Source organism: Alosa alosa, chromosome 7, assembly GCF_017589495.1.
Source record: "Alosa alosa isolate M-15738 ecotype Scorff River chromosome 7, AALO_Geno_1.1, whole genome shotgun sequence".
NCBI lineage: Eukaryota > Metazoa > Chordata > Actinopteri > Clupeiformes > Clupeidae > Alosa > Alosa alosa.
In genome coordinates, this window is record NC_063195.1 from 18,593,578 (window position 1) to 18,612,230 (window position 18,653).

Genomic DNA, 18,653 nt, shown 5'->3' on the forward strand with positions numbered 1-18,653 from the left:
GTAATCTTATACATCTTCAATTTACAGTCTTAAAACACATTTGTGACTTGTACAGTTTTATTATATGATATACACGTTTGCCGCTTAATTGAAACTACCATAGTTACATTAGAATTGTATCCCTTGTAGATAATTAATGTTCCTCAGCTTCGCATCGTTGTTCCCCGGAAAGGTCATTGAGTCGGACACATGCTAATGTCAGAGAAGGTTTGGTTTGTGGAGTACCGTGTACTCTCCGATGCTCTGCAGATACTTTAATTCCCTGACCTCTTTTTCACCCACACATCCCGGAGGACACGGCAGAGTTTAGCATGTTCAGCTTGATAAAAAGCGTGTTTTAAATGACGGTTGTATTTGTCCCACATTACGGATGTGCATGGCCAGAGTGACAGCACTCCCAGAAGTAGTACCTAGTCTAAGAAATATCTCCACTGGACGTACGACATCTGAACATATTTTATCCAAATCGCATTACCGGTTATTAAGATGTGCCAGGCACTTATCTGGCAGACCAGGTGGAGCGATGAACGTCTTTGACAGGACTATGAAGCGCCAACAGAAGAAGTGGGCAGCATCGCTCCAGGACAGCGACAAGTACGATTACTTAAGAGCAGAGGTATGCATTATTACACTGATGTGAAAATGTTGGATAACTGAAGCATGGTGACAAATGAACATTTCTAAACATTTATTTTGACCCTCGTTTCTGAACAGGCTGGACTACGTGTGGCAGACAGAGTATACGACGTTGCAAGGTAGTCTTCGTGACCTGTGCACTTTTTGCAACACTACTATTTGACTTCTGAGTATGCCAAGATTGAAGTCATTGAGATGTTACAGTTGATGATCTACAGTTTTGGAGGATTGGGCTGTCATGTGAGGTCACCCAGTCTAACACAAAGCAGGATTTAAAAAGCAGACCAGGAAACAATGCAGCTGTGCAATTATTCACTTTGTTGCATCCAGGTTTATACAATGACTGATTGATTTCGTTTGCAGGACCTTTCCTTTGGCATTAGATGTTGGCTGTGGAAAAAGTTACATAGCTGAGCATTTGAGCAAGGTAACAGCTACACCACAACACAACCACCTAATTTCTATTTTCACTCAGTCATCTGTTGTATAGCACTAAGTATCTTTTCATTTTGTTTTAGGATGTAGTTGAACGGTTCTTCCTTACTGACATCTGTAACAAGTCATTGGTGAGTATTACTGCTCAGTGTTGTATTTAATGTTACGCATTACCTGTTCATAATTCAGACAAGGTAAACTTGACTCAACATAGCCATTCAGGACTAAGCTGTGGCTTTACATCAGCTTGGCAAGAGGCAAGAAGGATTAATATCAGGACATTATGCACTCAGCAAATAGGCCTAGTTTTCTTACAGTTACAGGTCATGTTTGACCTGTTGCACCAGGTCCCCCAATTTGGCACAACAGATCAGCTCTAGTTTTTCTTCCAGTTGAAGCATCAGAATGTAGTCCGTTTACCTTAAAATAACAGCATTAAATTAATGTTCATGCCACACTGACTTACTTTCAGTTTTAGATAAATTGCCCCTTCCCGTTAGCACTAAATGGGTATGGTGCTCTAAGGGATGTTACCCGTTTTCTAAGCTAAAACATTTGTTGTCACATACAGCAAACATCTCCTCACAATGCTAGCTGCCTGTCACCTGAATACAGTGTAAATAACACGGTTTCTGTAGACAACCCAGACTCCAGAAACGGCAACAAAAACAGTCTGGAACGGCAACAAAAAAAAAACAGCCTGGTGCAGCCTGGACCAGGCTGTTTTTGTTGCCCATTGTATAAATGAATAAAATAAAAACTGAATAGAACTAGAAGCTACAGTATTTAGTACGTTAAACCAACGTCCTCTCAGGACGTCCTTCATAACATCTCTGGTTAAACTCACTGATGGATGCTTGGCCATGGTCTCTAGAGGCAGCAGAGGCCGAGTGAGATGCCCACCCATTGCGTTCTGGCAGATGAGGAGTTCCTGCCATTTAAAGAGAACACTTTTGATCTCGTGGTCAGCAGTTTAAGGTAATGCACTATTTCTCAGACCATCACCTCTGAGGGCTTGCACATTTACTCTAAAACACACTCCGCAGTATCCCAGCCGGACTGTCCTTTCAAACAAGTAACATAAGCAATGGAACATATATTTTAGGTAGTTGGAAGTCTGTGTTCTGGTTAAGTATTCTGTACCACAGTAGATGAGATGTCGTTGGTAATTGTGATAGGTAAGTTCAGTCAGTCTGATGAACCATAGACAGACCATAGCGGTCTTAACTTGCTGAACATTAGCAGAATTGAAAGTCTCTTGTCTTGTGTTATAAACAAGGTGACCCCTTTTCTTAGGAGTTGTCTCAACGATTGAGGGCTGATGAAGTTCTCTCTCTCTCTCTCTCTCTCTCCCTCTCAGCTTACATTGGATCAATGATCTTCCTGGTGCCCTACGACAGGTATGTCACCTCCTCAGTTCCTTCGATAATATTAGTCCATTTGAGTACTTCTATTGTTCATTAGAGAAGGCAAAGTGTGAATGTCCATGTCCACAGTAGATGGCGCCATTGAGTTATATTTACTAAAGGCTGTCAGACCTGATTAAGACAACTGTTGTGGTGCTAAGATGTGGTTCCATGAGTGCTAGTCTATGTAATCCAATTCCATGATACAGTGACACTAATCATCTGTCCCTTCTTCACTCTCTGTCTTCTACTTCAGTCTCTATCCATCTTTATTTATCTTTTCTCTCCCTGTTTGTGTGTTCTCTTCCCCCCTTTTCTCTCTCCCCCTCTCCCTCGTTTCTTCGTCCTCCTCATCTCTTTCTGTCTCACCACGTCTCATCTCTCGCTCTCACTCTCACACTACGCCCTTTTCTGTCTCTGTCCTTTTCATCATCATGTCTCTCTTCTCTCTTTTTCTCTCTTCTCTCTCTCTCTCAGCTCACTGATACCATCATCCCACAGAAATGCTGCATAAACAGGGATCTGATTTTGTTAGTTGGTAATGGTGAGCTGATATGTATATAATTGGTAATATCATGTGCTCTCTTTCTCTCTCTCTCTCTCTCTCACTTTTCACTTCTCTATTTTACCATCTCCCTCCCTCTAACACACCCTCCCACACACACACACACTTTTCCCTTCTCTCTCTCCCCCTCCCTCCCTCTAATCCCCCCCCAACACATGCCCTCCCCTACTCTCCCTTCCTCCCTCTAATTTACCCCCCAACACATGCCCTCCCCTACTCTCCCTTCCTCCCTCTAATTTACCCCCCCCCCCAACACATGCTCTCCCCTTCTCTCTCTCCCCCTCCCTTCCTCTAATTTACCACCCCCAACGCACACACACACACACACATCCCTTCTATCTCTCTCTCTCTCTCTCTCTCTCTCTCTCTCTCTCTCTCTTTCAGATCCAGCATGTGCTGAAGCCTGACGGCGTGTTCATCGGGGCGATGGTGGGTGGGGAGACCCTGTACGAGCTGCGCTGCTCGCTGCAGCTGGCCGAGCAGGAGCGCGAGGGCGGCTTCGCCCCGCACATCTCCCCTTACACGGCCGTCACCGACCTGGGCAACCTGCTCGGACAGGCCGGCTTCAACATGCTCACCGTGGTAAGAGCTCTGGCCTCGGTGAAGTCACGATCGTCCTGTTACCTCAATCAATTGGGCATTTTGAAGTGGAGGTAGATCAGATAATTAGAGTTCACCTGTGATAAGTAAACAGGTAGAACTCATACATGGTAGGACTTTTACTGTCTAAAAACAGCCGTGTTTAGGGGCAGCCGTGGCCTACTGGTTAGCGCTTCGGACTTGTAACCGGAGGGTTGCCGGTTCGAACCCCGACCAGTAGGCACGGCTGAAGTGCCCTTGAGCAAGGCACCTAACCACTCACTGCTCCCCGAGCACCGCTGTTGATGCAGGCAGCTCACTGCGCCGGGATTAGTCTGTGCTTCACCTCACTGTGTGTTCACGGTGGGCTGAGTGTGTTTCACTAATTCACGGATTGGGATAAATGCAGAGACCAAATTTCCCTCACGGGATCAAAAGAGTATATATATACTTATACTTATATATACTTACTTAAACCGTCACCGACCTGAGCAACTTGCCAGGATAGGCCGGCTTCAACATGCGCACCCAGGTAAGAGCTCTGGCTGGCTTCTGTATAGCAGAGGTGGTAAATTCCGACTTCAGAAGTTAAATGTCCTACCACTATTCTAACCATTCACTTAAACTAGATGATTCTAAATTAGCTCAACTCTTCAGCCATTGGTTCTCAACTCTTGAGAACCATTACATGGTAGGACTTTTACTTTTACTTACCTGTAAGCTGGACGTTGCCGCCTCTGCTGTGAAGTCACGAATGTCCTGTTACCTCAATGCACTGGGTATATTGGGCTACTCGCTTTTTGCAACACATAATACTGAAGTGGATAGGAGATGGGGGGGCTACAATGGAGTGGACTTGGTGCTGCGTTTAACCAGTGGTCTGCACTGTTAGGTTCAGATCCAGCAGGTGATCCCCATAACCCATTACAATGTCCTCAGGCTGCTTCTTATTAGACATTTTGAATACGTTCTGAGAGTGTCTTCTGTGTTTTGTTTCACAGGATATTGATGAAATTCAGGTCAACTACCCAGGAATGCTTGAGGTCATGAATGACTTGAAAGGTAAAGGAGTTTAAATGACAAAAGCATGTTGCCTCATCTCAGGTGAACGTTTCCCATTTCAAATGTATGTTTGTGGTGGTTGTCACTTTAGTGAATAAATCGCTGAGTAACTGGTACAGGAATTACAATTACAACTCAGTACTTAGTGTATGTACATGTACAGCAGTTTTAGATAAAGTATTTTGTAGTGATTTAAATGTGTACTAATAACGCTTGTGACTGTTTAAGGAATGGGAGAAAGCAACTGTGCCTGGAACAGAAAACCGATTCTCCATAGAGACACCCTGCTAGCAGCAGCAGCCATCTACAAGGGTGAGGTTGCCTGGCAACACAATGTAAACACATTGGCAACACGATTATATAAACACATTAGCTTTTATGGCGGGGCCTGATCATTTCTGATTGATGGATAATTAGGAGCACTGTGACATTGCATGCAGAGCAGAGTTATGGTTGCATTAATTACAGAGCTTTGTTGAAGTGCTCCAGCATCACTTCAGGGACATCATTTGCAATTGTAAATAGGTGATGAACCACTGTGGCTCTGCATGTTAATATCAACATTATTCAGCAGCGAAGGCTATGAACTCACAGACTAAAGAAAGAGACCGTTAACCCAGACATCATGCTGCACATTTCCCCTGATTACATTTTTGCTTGACCCCTCCTTTTAAGGACAATTGAATACTAATGATCCTTTGTGATGTAATTCCCCACACACAGAGATGTATGGGAATGAGGATGGCACGGTCCCGGCCACCTTTGAGGTTCTGCACATGATTGGCTGGAAGCCCCATGAGTCTCAGGTACCAACGAATCCCGTGTTACCCCCCCTATTCATCACTCATTCCTTTCACGTCTGTCGTATGTTTAGTCTCATCAGTTATCAGCTCTCGTGTTATTCGCTGCTATCCCGTGCAAAGAGCTAAGCCTCTGCAGCACAGAAATGTGCCGCAGCTGTTATTGATTTGCAGCACCGAAATCGCTTTGTATGGGACCGGGGAACATAGGACCCTTTTTTTAAAACCCTAACCATAATCCTAATCCTAACCCCGAGCGGGGAACATAGGACCCGGGGAACATAGGGATGACCCCGTTTTCTTGAACCAGGGCCGGATCAATCCCCGTAGGGTTTTCCATACTGACAGAAGTATGTGTGGGATGGCGTCGGACTGTGAGGCTAACTTATCTGTAAGCTCTGCTCTGTTGGGGGGATTGTAGCCCAAGGCTAGGGTAGAAGGAGCCCAATACATATTTTAAAGATGGTGTTCTGTGGAGTTGTAGAGTTGCACTGACTCTCTTGTTAATGGAGAGGGGGTGTTCAGATTCTGAGTCGATCTTGTATGCAAGCCTAGTGTATCGAATGCTAACAGATGTTTCTAGATATTGGCAAACATTGATACACACTTGGAACCCCTTGGAATAAATAAGCTATAGCTCTGTTTTTTTCTCTGCTCACTCGACCTATTCTTAAAATCATATGCATTTTTGTTAAATCCCACATGTTGTGTTTTCGTATATTCGTATCTGATGTCTGGGCGCGTTGCGTCTGTGTGTGTTATCAGGCCAAGCCGGCACAGAGGGGCTCGGCCAACGTGTCCTTTGCAGACCTGTCCAAGATCGGCAAAACGCCACCGGACCAAAAATCATAGTGTGTGTGTCTGTCTGTGCTCTTTGTTGGTAAAGTAACCATGCAGGCTGAAATGAATTCAATGAAACATTAGTCTAAATTTGTACACTTGTAAAGAAATAGAAAATGTCAATAAATTATCAGTAGTACTCCAAATGACCAGTATGTCCTTTTTTTTAATGAAACTACAATGATTTAACAACAGATGTACAAATACAATGTTGCTGTTGTGAAAATCTATTAGTTAAGCAAACCAATATGTACAACCAATGAATAAAATGTACATGTTTTTCCCAAAGTAGTATTAAACAACAACAAGAAGAAAAAAAACATAACCAGCAAACGGAACTATTCATCACTAATGCTTAACCTTAATATCAACACAAAAAATGAATGTACAAACCTCAATGTATGAACGTAAGCTTTCACACAGGTAACAAATCTCCATTAAAACAAAAAGAAATGAAGAAAGTGCTTAGAAAGTACAGTCCCTTTATACCCATCAACGTTGTGGTTTCATGCAGTTCGTTATACAAACTGAATACAGTATGTATTCCTGTTCAAAATATACATTCTATGAGAGTATGGCTTCTATATGTGTTTGCTAAGTGCTACGTGGCTGTACAGGCAATGTTTAACTGTTCTTTAAAGGTAAAACATTCATATGTGCGTATACATTTGGTGAAATGTGACAAATCGTCTTGTGAATAAACAAAACAAAACAATAACCTTACAAAACTAGCATTTAGGCTTATAGTATTTGCCCATTTACCTATGTACGCTCTCTCGTTTCAGTAGAATTAAAAATATTTAGCTACAGTACGTTTCCATGTCTTAATAGTAGTTGCCCACGGATGGTGACTTTTTAGAGTTCATGCTTTGGAAGACCGAAGTAAACCCGTGTGTGCCACAAGAGCACCCTGCCAATTGACGCAACATCGATTTATATACGATGAAGTGATGTGTTTAATAAAGGTTATTACTGGTCGTCTAGAAATGTAGTTATTACTTGTGTCGTCTCATGATCCATGCAACATAGTAAATGTAGTGTCCGTTGGATACTATGGAGACTATTACCCAGCAAAGGAGTCATATTACTGATATATTTGAGCCGATGGGAAGATTTAAACATAATGGTCGAGCTTTGCTGTGGAGTGGAATGTCCTGATCAAACAGCATCATCCATGAATGTGTGTGTGTGTGAGGAGAGAGAGAGAGAAGCAGAATGTGTGTGTGTGAGGAGAGAGAACGTGTGTGTGTGTGTGTGTGTGTGTGTGTGTGTGTGAGGAGAGGCAGAGAGGGGCAGAATGTGTGTGTGTGTGAGGAGAGAGAGAGAGAAGCAGAATGTGTGTGAGGAGAGAGAGGGGCAGAATGTGTGTGAGGAGAGAGAGAGAGAAGCAGAATGTGTGTGAGGAGAGAGAGAGAGAAGCAGAATGTGTGTGTGTGTGTGTGTGTGTGTGTGTGTGTGAGGAGAGAGAGGGGCAGAATGTGTGAGGAGAGAGAACGTGTGTGTGTGTGTGAGGAGAGGCAGAGAGGGGCAGAATGTGTGTGAGGAGAGAGAACGTGTGTGTGTGTGTGAGGAGAGGCAGAGAGGGGCAGAATGTGTGTGTGAGGAGAGAGAGAGAGGGGCAGAATGTGTGTGAGGAGAGGCAGAGAGGGGCAGAATGTGTGTGTGTGTGTGTGAGGAGAGGCAGAGAGGGGCAGAATGTGTGTGAGGAGAGAGAGAGAGAAGCAGAATGTGTGTGAGGAGAGAGAACGTGTGTGTGTGTGTGAGGAGAGAGAGAGAGAAGCAGAATGTGTGTGAGGAGAGGCAGAGAGGGGCAGAATGTGTGAGGAGAGAGAGGGCAGAATGTGTGTGTGGAGGAGAGAGAGAGAGAAGCAGAATGTGTGTGTGAGGAGAGGCAGAGAGGGGCAGAATGTGTGTGTGTGTGTGTGTGTGTGAGGAGAGAGAGAGAGAAGCAGAATGTGTGTGTGAGGAGAGAGAGAGAGAGAAGCAGAATGTGTGTGAGGAGAGGCAGAGAGGGGCAGAATGTGTGAGGAGAGAGAGGGGCAGAATGTGTGTGTGTGAGGAGAGGCAGAGAGGGGCAGAATGTGTGTGAGGAGAGGCAGAGAGGGGCAGAATGTGTGTGTGAGGAGAGAGAGGGGCAGAATGTGTGTGTGTGAGGAGAGGCAGAGAGGGGCAGAATGTGTGTGAGGAGAGGCAGAGAGGGGCAGAATGTGTGTGTGTGAGGAGAGAGAACGTGTGTGTGTGTGTGTGTGTGTGTGTGTGTGAGGAGAGAGAGAGAGAAGCAGAATGTGTGTGTGTGTGTGTGTGTGTGTGTGAGAGAGAGAACGTGTGTGTGTGTGTGAGGAGAGAGAGGGGCAGAATGTGTGTGAGGAGAGGCAGAGAGGGGCAGAATGTGTGTGAGGAGAGAGAGAGAGAAGCAGAATGTGTGTGAGGAGAGAGAGGGGCAGAATGTGTGTGTGTGTGTGTGTGTGTGTGTGTGAGGAGAGGCAGAGAGGGGCAGAATGTGTGAGGAGAGAGAGGGGCAGAATGTGTGTGTGTGTGTGTGTGTGTGTGTGTGTGTGTGTGTGTGTGTGTGTGTGTGTGTGTGTGTGTGTGAGGAGAGAGAACGTGTGTGTGTGTGTGTGTGTGTGTGTGTGTGTGTGTGTGTGTGTGTGTGTGTGTGTGTGTGTGTGTGAGGGGCAGAATGTGTGTGTGAGGAGAGAGAGGGGCAGAATGTGTGTGTGAGGAGAGAGAGAGAGAGGGGCAGAATGTGTGTGTGAGGAGAGGCAGAGAGGGGCAGAATGTGTGTGTGAGGAGAGGCAGAGAGGGGCAGAATGTGTGTGTGAGGAGAGAGAGAGAGAGAAGCAGAATGTGTGTGAGGAGAGAGAACGTGTGTGTGTGTGTGTGAGACAGAAAGAGAGAAGGAAATAGAGAGACAAAGGAGAGTAAAGAGGAAGAGGGAGGAAGAGAGAAAACAATTAGTCAGAGAGAATGTGAGAAGGAGAGATCCAAACAGACAAGACACCTCATCAGACATCGCAATAAAATCGGAGAGGGAGAAAGAAATAAGTAAAATGGGTATAGAGCTAAGTGGTGTCACTGCACACTCCGCTATGAAAATAAATTGGGTAGCTGTACTCGGGAGAAAATAAGACAGACCAATCATAATAAGAGAGGAACAATTAAGTTAAAAAATAAAACATGATGGCACCAAAGATTGTTATTCTACCTTCCCCATTTCTTCGAGGCACAGGTTATGAAGAAGAAAAAAGGTGCCTGCATCTGAAGAACATACCTCTAAATGGTTTCGTCTCTCAGACACCATCCTTTCATCACGGTTCCCAAAGAGCTTTTTGGGAGGGAACTCCAGACCGCCCAGCTGAACAGCAGGAATAATGACAAATGACCTTAGTCCAGCCAGATTGATACTGCTTAATGACAAATGACCTTAGTCCAGCCAGATTGATACTGCTTAATGACAAATGACCTTAGTCCAGCCAGATTGATACTGCTTAATGACAAATGACCTTAGTTCAGTCAGATTGATACTGCTTAATGACAAATGACCTTAGTCCAGTCACTTTGATACTGCTTAATGACAAATGACCTTAGTCCAGCCAGATTGATACTACATTAAATCAAATGTATTCAAATAGCACATTTAAAAAAACAGATGTTGTACCAAGCTTCTTTACAAATAGTATACATGTGTGTGTGGACCCATAGTATATACTGTAGATTATTATAATATTTACATCGAAATGCATGTAAGAGCTTACAAGCAATGTATGAAGTATTTTTTCAAGACTAATCAAGTCCTCACCTCTGGATATTTCATCTTAAGGGATTTGTGCATCTCGCGGAACCGGCTGTAACGCCTGAACACTGTCCACGTTTCGTCCAGCACCGTTATCTGTTTATAAAGAAGACAGTTCATGTTCATGTCAAACCCAGGCATGATTGGTTTATATGATAAGGAGATAAATGTATATATCCAAGGTCCAGTCCAGTGTGATTACGAAAGTAATTGTATTGTTTGTTATAAAGTTATTTCTAATAATGTTGTTTATTTGTTTATATTCAACTTCAGTGTTTTCTTTATTCAGTTATACACACATTTGCATAAATATTTTTCTTTATGCACCAATGTTTCAACCATCTCAGAACTTGCTCTTCTTTTTCTGTCAGTTCAAGTGCCTGCCTTTGCCATGTCTGCTACTACAGCAACTACTGCATATCTATCTACTTGCATAACAAGTCTTACTGATCCTAGCACTCACCAGCCGTTTTAAACTGACAAGTAACTGTTAAAAACAGCACTCACCGACGCACTTATTCTTACTGTACTCTAATGTTTTTTAAACTGTCCTAAAATTGTGAGACTTGTTCTAAAACTTACTGTTTACCATGTTGTTAGTCGCTTTGGTTAAAAAAGCGTCAGCCAAATGTAATGTAATGTAATGTAATATCTAGAGAACATCTCTGAAAATTATCTTCAGATGTTGGTGTTGCACTGAGCTTTACTCTGAACTCAAAGTGCTCACAGTGGGTTTAAGCTGGTAGCATAGTGCCCAAGGAGCTGGGCTAGCAAGCAGTAGCCAGAAAATTTGAGGATTCAATTCCCAGCAGCCACCGTTCTGCCCTTGAGTAGGGCACTTACCCCCAAGTTGCTCTGGGGAAACTGGCCCTTGTAAGAATTGGCATATATGTCACTTTGGATGAAGTTTGTTAGTATGTTTAAAGTTGGCGGTGCACTAACCTTTACTTTAAACTCAAAGTGCTCACGGTGGGTTTAAAAACTGGCCGTGCACTGACCTTTACTTCGAACTCAAAGTGCTCTAGGTGGGTTTAAAGACTGGCCGTGCACTGACCTTTACTTCGAACTCAAAGTGCTCTAGGTGGGTTTAAAGACTGGCCGTGCACTGACCTTTACTTCGAACTCAAAGTGCTCATCCTTGCCCTGTCCACGCAGCACGTAGCGAGGGATGCTTATCTTCACGGGGTCCTTAAGGCTCTCCGGGGACGGACCGAGAGGAACCGACACCAGGCGCTGAGGAGGGAACCACGCGACGGAGGGGAAAAAAAGAGAAAGATAAAGGGCAGGAGGAATAGCGTAGGAAAGAGTTCAGAAAGAGGAAAGAGATGGATGGAGAAAGATCAAGAAATTGAGGGAAAAAGAAAATGAGGTGAAGAGCAGAGGGGGAATAAATGGGGTGAGAGGTGAAGAAGGAGAGAGAGAGAGAGAGAGGGAGAAGAAATGGACAAGGAGAGAGAGGAGGAGATAGTGTAGCAAAGAGTAGCATTGAGGAAGGAGATAGATGAGTGAGTGAGTGAGTAAGAGAGAAGGAAGGAGAAAGTGAGAGACAAAGGGCACGAGTGAGAGGTAAATTGAGTGAGAATTTATAAAAGAGAAAGTGAATAAAATGAGAGCAAAGGAGAGAGAGAAAGAAATGCAGGAAATATAGAGAGCGATGAAAAAAAAATGATTAAGTTGTTAGATATTTCAAATGATTGCCTGTTTTTTGTGTTAGCATGCACAGCATCTCTAATACTGAATTACTCTTACTCTCTTTAAAATTATTAATACAACTCATTTGTTAATTAAGACAGAAAGAAATCGTATGGGGTGGCTTCCCAAAGACAACGGCATGACCAGCTGGCTCTCTGGAGGGACACATTACAGGAGCCAAGGGTGTAGGATAAACAACACATTTGATTACCATGTTTAGAAAAAAACAAATCTTTATTTAATCTTTACAAATAATCTCAATTTCCTTTCATCAGTATTGCACATCTTATCCACAATGGGGAGATACGATTGTCCATTTCACATGGATTGCCTGTGGATTATTGCATACATTCAACTAGTGATGGGCAAATGAAGCTTTGGTGAACCACTGAACCACAGCATTGTGAACCTAGCGACACTAGCTGAAAAGCAAAAAGATGGCCGCCACACATACATTTTTCAACATAAAAGTCCTTAGCAAACCAATATTTTTGGTTACATATACTGGTTTGGGTAAGGACTTTTATGTTGAAAAATCTACATGTGGCAGCCATTTTGGATTTTTTCATTAGTGTTGCTAGCTTCACACTGCTGTGGTTTAGTGGTTCACCAAAGCTTCATTTGCCCATCACTACATTCAACTAACCAAGTACTGAAATAAGACACAAAAAATACAATTCACAAAAACAACATAGACAAACATAGACAGCAGCAACATTTTTAACAGAAAACAACATAAACAAACACATGGCTATAATTCATTATATTAAAACACATATAAACTTATAACTTATAAATATAAGTACTAAACAAAATGTATTCGAAACATTTATAGTTACAACTTTCATCATATTCCAACAGTCTTCCATATTCTACTGACACCAGAAAATTAGCAGCATATTTGGTGAATAATTCAACAATTCATTTCCATAAAAAGATCAGTTGAAAGAGATCTGATTGATTTAAAAATGTGTAAACATATTTTCTTTTACATATAATCTCCCAAAAGGTCATGAAATATTACTTCCCCAACATGTAAGACACAAGGGACAACCATGTTATTACATGTTGCCTGGACCCAACAGTTTCTCTGTGAATACTAGAAAGTATTGCCAACTGGCACAACTAATCAAACAGTGCATAAAGGAGAGAACTACAAGGACATCAGCCTCAAGTTTTTTTTTGTTTTTAAATAGAGTTGTGCAACATGTTCTGATTTACGGTTCTTAATTTTACTCACATTTATTTTTCACCTGCAACATAATTTGATGACGTACTTTGACAAACACCAATGGATTTTGTGTACTTCCTGTGGCTATTCATGCTAGCTTTTAACATGAGTTTCTCTAAGGTAGATCAGACTAGATTATTGACAACACTTATTACTATTGGCATTTAAACACAGAGGTAATTGACTATGTTTGCAGCATTTATGCCACAAGCAAATGCCAAGTTCCAAACATCAGGTTTTGGGATTGTTTTTCTTTGTGGTCTGTCCTGCTGGCATCACTGAACTGGGCTTTGAAAACTATCTCAATCTTGACACAGCTTTCGAATTCCTTAACAAGAAGACACTTTACTTCAGAACGCCTGAGCAGCTTGCAAACCTCAAACTGCGGGCGACTTGGAACAGCGGTGGAGTACCATGGCACGGGGTAGAACACAGCATCTTCGTAAATCACACCAAGATGAGTGTCCATTAGCACAAACTGAGCGAGGGTATCAGGGGGCAAATGGGAGTCAGGGTGTAGCGGAGTACCGTCCTGCCGGCTCCGCTCAACTCTCACACTGGTGTAGGTGAGCAGTTGGACGTTGGCTAACGAAGGTCTCGGAGAGTCCATGTTCAGCTAGGACCAAATCAGCTAGGACCCTTTTGAATCTGGTGCTGACTTTGATGTTGTTATTGAGAACAAGGTCCGGAATCTTGGAGGCCCAGTCCAAAGAAAGACTTGCAAGGTCACAGTTGAGAAGGGGGTGGCATAACACATGTTTCTCTTTGGACAAAACTGGGTCCAGTATCTCCAGAAGAGTCATGCATAACTCCTGTGTAAGTACTTGGCTGTGGGTAAGGACCACGAAGGTGGGATCATCTGCATTTCCCAAGATCCTCATATGTTCACCACCTAATCCAACCTGGATCTCTGTGATTTTCTGCAGTCTGAGCCTATGGAGGACCGTTAAGTCTTGATCTTCAAGTCTGGTGCTATCGCCACTGACAACTGCATAGATGACCTCCTCAAACAGAAGCAGGACTCCAGTCTGCAGTGTGGGCTGTTTGTTACTGGCAAGCCTGAGCCAAAAAACTCCTCGAAGTGTGTGGGCAAGTGTTTTGAGCTCAGGAACGAAGCTACTCAAGCGGTCAAACATTTCTTCCAATGGGAGGGACTTTAAGTCCAAAAGACAGGTGGGAAATTGCCCAAGCTTCTGGCAGAAAACCTTGGCATTACTGTTGCATAACTTTACAGAACCCTCTAAAGATCCGGATACATTCCGTGCTCTTGGAGACAGATTGACGGACCACTGAAATCATAATGTAGCTCATCATATGGTTCATCTCTGAGATGCACCCTTTTCTTTGGCTTGGGCAGTGTCTTTCGTTGTCTCGAGGTAGTGACCGGCCTCCCCACAAACCCCTGACAACCTTCCTGATAGGTAGCCAAAAGAGATGCCTGTGCTGATTTTTGAAAACCTGAGAGAATATGCCCTTCTTGGAGTATCTTATCACTTGCTGGGATTTCAGATATTTTGCTACCAGGCTTATCTTTGACATCTGCACAACTGGGTTCTTCAGTTTCGTTCTTCAGTTGGGTTCCTGGGTCCTTCAACTGGACAGTTTCCTCCATTTCATCACCAAAGTCTGACAACTTTGGAGAGAACATTTTGAGGTCCAAGAGATCTCAGATAACACTCGATGTTGTTGGCCTTGTTGAGCAGTCGAGAGGACTTCTTCTCATCTGAAATGCACAGATCCATGTACTCATCTGTAGGACCAGAGCTGTTCCTTGTAGTTTTCCAGTTGTTGTTTCTCATTTTTGGAGATCTGCTCCCATTCATCTTAACTGCTTTTCTGTTGTTTAACTCTTCCTCAAGCTCTTCCCTCAACTCTTCCTCCAAAACCCCAAAAGGCTCTGGATCACAACTCATCTTACTCAGCCCCATCCCACCCTTCGTCTTGCTGACACCGTTCAGTTTTTGTGTACTCTCAAAGACTTCGGACTGCTTCGGACTAGCTTTCATTCCAGGGCTATCAGTCTTCCAATCTGGATCAGTGAAGAGGCCAATGGCCAGAGATGCCAACTGGGACCTCAGGTGGGTCTGTAGGAAGATGGTGGAGTCTCTCACAAATGGATAAAACAATCAAGCCAGTGGCAAGTGTCCATTGCACCCCATGATTAGACTCTTTCGTGATTTCCCCTCCACCAGTGCAAATGAAACATGCCCAAACAGGATTATCCAGTGTGCTGAACAGTGGGTTCAGTTGCAGAGGTTAGTCAAGTAAGCCAGAGACTTTCTAATGTGGAGACACAGCACTCAAAAAATACTCCATAGAAATGCATGGGGCTAGTTTGTCACGCCAATGTGGCCGTTGTCTACACATATCCCACCCCTTCCTCGGCAAAACGTCGACATGTAAATACATTGAGCCAATCATGTGGTGTGATGTGAATACATTGAGCCAATCATATGGTGTGTTGTGAAGACATCGTGCCAATCATGTGTTGTGATCTCGCCGCTGGAGCAAGATTGGTGTCGTGAAGCCTTGCGCACGCGCAGTTCGACCCAAAGACTGTGCCCGATGAGTGCCCATAAAATGTTGGTATATGGCCGCCGAGTGGAGGGACTTGCCTAAAATTACTTTGAGTAAGCAAATTAATACTTTATCTGAGATATATATCTGGTGCTGAGTATGAAACATTTGTGTGTTTGTGATGCGGAAAGATACACACACCACCAACAATTAGAAACTCTGCATCATGCTATACTGGGTTATAATCACCAAGTTGATCCATCATATTAGCATCCACAAATTAAGTGGTGGTATCGCCATTCCAGGCCATACCATCATCTATAAATTACGTAAAAAACATGAAAATCTGTCATTTTAATATCAATTTGTTACAATCTTTCCTGCACCAATTTGTTATTGATGTTAGTAAAAAGGAATTGTGTCTTCAAGGATTATTAAACTAACTCTCTTTCATTTAAACAACACTTGCATAATTTGAATGTAGTTTTAATGTCAGACTCTTCACCCGAGGTCTTTTTTGTTTAGGTTTGAGCTCAAAACCCATTATACCATTTTGCCCAAAGCGTTAGGTAGTGATACTCTTGTTTATTACCACTAGAACCAGAATTGAGGCTGAATTAGAATGTGTTCTATTCACTCTTATATCCATTATGTTTTGAGAATTAAGAACAAAGAGACAATAATGGTTAAGAACAAAGGAACAAAAAGGGTAAAGAACAAATTAACAATAAAGGAATGAGTCAACATACCTCATACTTTAGTCTTCTGGGATCAACTTTGTTGTTCAACTTCTCATCATCCTGCAATAACAAAAACCACATACCATCTCTCAAGGGATCAATGCAATCCAAAAATCCAACCGAGATTTCAAAAGACTTCCCAAATCACTAGCAGGGCGAACAAGGGCGATTATTTTCAAAGCAAGCATGATTCAAACATCAAAAAAACATCCAATATTTTTTCATGGCAGCTTAAAAAGAGTTGAATAACCAAACCAAACCACCATTTCAGAGATACAATATGATCTTTTGATGTGCTTAAAAGGAGAGGACAGAAACAGACAGGAGGGGGAGTGGGGGGTGGTGGGGGTCATCGCCCCAAAGCCATTATAAGGAACAGAGTGATTTTTATGACAGGGATTAGCATGCTAATCCAAGAGTAACGCGGGAAAACAAGAAAAATAGATAGAAACAGAGAGGGTGAAAAGGAGAATGATTTTAATGATAGGGATTAGCATGCTAATCCAAGGGAGGCTTGTGTGAGAAAGCCGGCACAAGGCACAAGGAACCACGTAATGGCGGGAAACGAGAGAAAGAGAGAGAGAGGGAAGGTGAGATGGCGTAGCAAAGAGTACAGAAAGAGAAGAGGAGGATAGAGAGGGTGGGGGTGAGAAGGAGATAAAGAGAGAGGGGGTGAGAAGGAGATAGAGAGAGGGGTGAGGGGATGGTGAGTTTAGAATTAGCATGTTAATTCCAGGAGAAACAAGAGAGACTGTGAGTAACACATACAGATTACAGCCACACAAGCGGGTCAGATTTAACCATTTGTTCATCTGTAGGTTTGTCCAGATTAGGGAGTTTGGAAGCGGTATTAACGTACATAACAGAGGGATACTTACACTAACTGCTGTCTCCTCCTGCAGAGGTTGAGAAATGTTACAATGCATCGTCTGAATGCATCGTCAAGGACTATATAAGGTCACTGTTCATGTCTAAGAATCAAAAGACTCTGGTTTCTGTTTTCAGTTTAGAGCAGAACTGATATTGCTTCAGTTATCTGCCTACTGGTCTGGTGCACATGGTGATTTGATTCGCAAGCAGAGCCACATATTATTTTCATTAATTTGGGCCACATCCGCAAAATAAAACAATATGTCCAAAGATTCGTTGTAATGACATACGATAAATAGTCTTCATTAAAGCAGTTGTTGCATAAGAGCAACAATTTATGATGCATTCTGAATTAGTTTATGGGGGTTTACACAGAATACCCATGATACAAACTGTGTCTGCAAGATTTCTCACAATGGGGTTCTTGTACCGGTCACTCAGCCGAGACAGATGGAGATTAACTTCAACAATGAGCCACAAAAGTGAGCAATAAAGCCAATTTAATGCAAATGTCTCGCTTTTTACACACGCTGTCTGTGTCAGGATTAATAATTCAGAGGCTACGTAAGAGAATTAATGGCTCAGTGGGGAGACAATGCAGTCAGACAAGGAACGTGAAGTCAGGAATGGTGGGGTGAAGAGGAGATGGAGCGAAACAAGGAGAAGGGGAGAGAGGAGAAGAGAGAGAGAAGAGAGGGAGTGGAAGAGAGAGAGAAGAGAGGGAGTGGAAGAGAGGGAAGAGAGAGGAGAGAGGTAAGAGAGAAGAGAGGAGAAGGAGAGAAAAGAGAGAAGAGAGGAGAGGAGAAAGAAGAGAGGAGAAGAGAAGAGAGGAGAGAGGAGAAGAAGGGAAAGGGGCTTAAGACCAGGGGAAAAGGCAGACATGAAAAATATATAATTGTGTGTGAAACATGGGGACAAATGATTATACGAAATTCAATTCATTTAATGTGGATCAACACCCACCATGCTTATATCAGTAGGGTCATTTTTAGTAGTATGACTGTAATTTGTGGGACAGGGACTTGGGATAGTTTCATCCTCAACTGAGTGAATGGCAAGGCAAAGGCATTTAGGTAGAGGTAGAAATCATACCTTGAGGGACCTGGAGGACAGGGAGAGGTCCAGGTTATTGTCTCCATTCAGCAGGTTGAGCTTCTTGAGCCTCCTCTGAACCTCCTCCTCGATGTAGGCATTTATCCTGTGGACAGACAGAGGATTTAGAGTCACTCTTTGTGTGTGTGTGTGTGTGTGTGTGTGTGTTTGCGTGTGTGTGTGTGTGTGTGTGTGTACCTGTCGTCTGGGTGGATAAGACCCCCAGTGGTCCCTGGATGGGGGATGCTGGTGTGTTTGCGTGTGTGTGTGTGCGTGTGTGTGTGTGTGTGTGCCTGTCGTCTGCGGTGGGTAGAAACCCCATTGGTCCCTGGATGGGGGATGCTGGTGTGTGTGTGTGTGTGTGTGTGTGTGTGTGTGTGTGTGTGTGTGTGTAC

At 43.3% G+C, this 18,653-nt stretch overlaps 2 protein-coding genes and 1 pseudogene across 3 annotated transcripts in view; 1 reads left to right on the forward strand and 2 right to left on the reverse strand.

Moving 5' to 3' along the window:
- Positions 1-134: 134 nt before the first annotated feature.
- On the forward strand, positions 135-6,634 carry ndufaf5 (NADH:ubiquinone oxidoreductase complex assembly factor 5). Of its 2 annotated transcripts, XM_048248681.1 has the most exons (11): positions 135-616; positions 715-755; positions 1,000-1,063; positions 1,155-1,202; positions 1,946-2,049; positions 2,432-2,471; positions 3,427-3,624; positions 4,623-4,683; positions 4,912-4,995; positions 5,407-5,489; positions 6,249-6,634. In XM_048248681.1, the coding sequence occupies exons 1-11, from the start codon at positions 371-373 to the stop codon at positions 6,333-6,335; spliced, it is 1,056 nt and encodes a 351-aa protein (XP_048104638.1). In that variant the 5' UTR covers positions 135-370; the 3' UTR covers positions 6,336-6,634. The 2 variants fall into 2 exon arrangements, with proteins under 2 accessions (XP_048104638.1, XP_048104639.1); XM_048248682.1 differs by lacking the exons at positions 135-616; positions 715-755; positions 1,000-1,063; ... (1 more) ...; positions 1,946-2,049; positions 2,432-2,471 and adding an exon at positions 2,937-3,021.
- A 2,630-nt stretch (positions 6,635-9,264) lies between these two features.
- Positions 9,265-18,653, reverse strand: part of kif16ba (kinesin family member 16Ba) — a 37,491-nt gene continuing 28,102 nt past the window's right edge. The window contains 8 exon segments of the mRNA XM_048248991.1: positions 9,265-9,678; positions 10,123-10,212; positions 11,227-11,313; positions 14,577-14,655; positions 14,657-15,123; positions 16,306-16,356; positions 17,175-17,192; positions 18,259-18,364. Coding sequence (XP_048104948.1) covers positions 9,520-9,678; positions 10,123-10,212; positions 11,227-11,313; positions 14,577-14,655; positions 14,657-15,123; positions 16,306-16,356; positions 17,175-17,192; positions 18,259-18,364 — 1,057 coding nt within the window. The 3' untranslated portion in view covers positions 9,265-9,519.
- Positions 12,441-14,658, reverse strand: LOC125298038 (annotated as a pseudogene).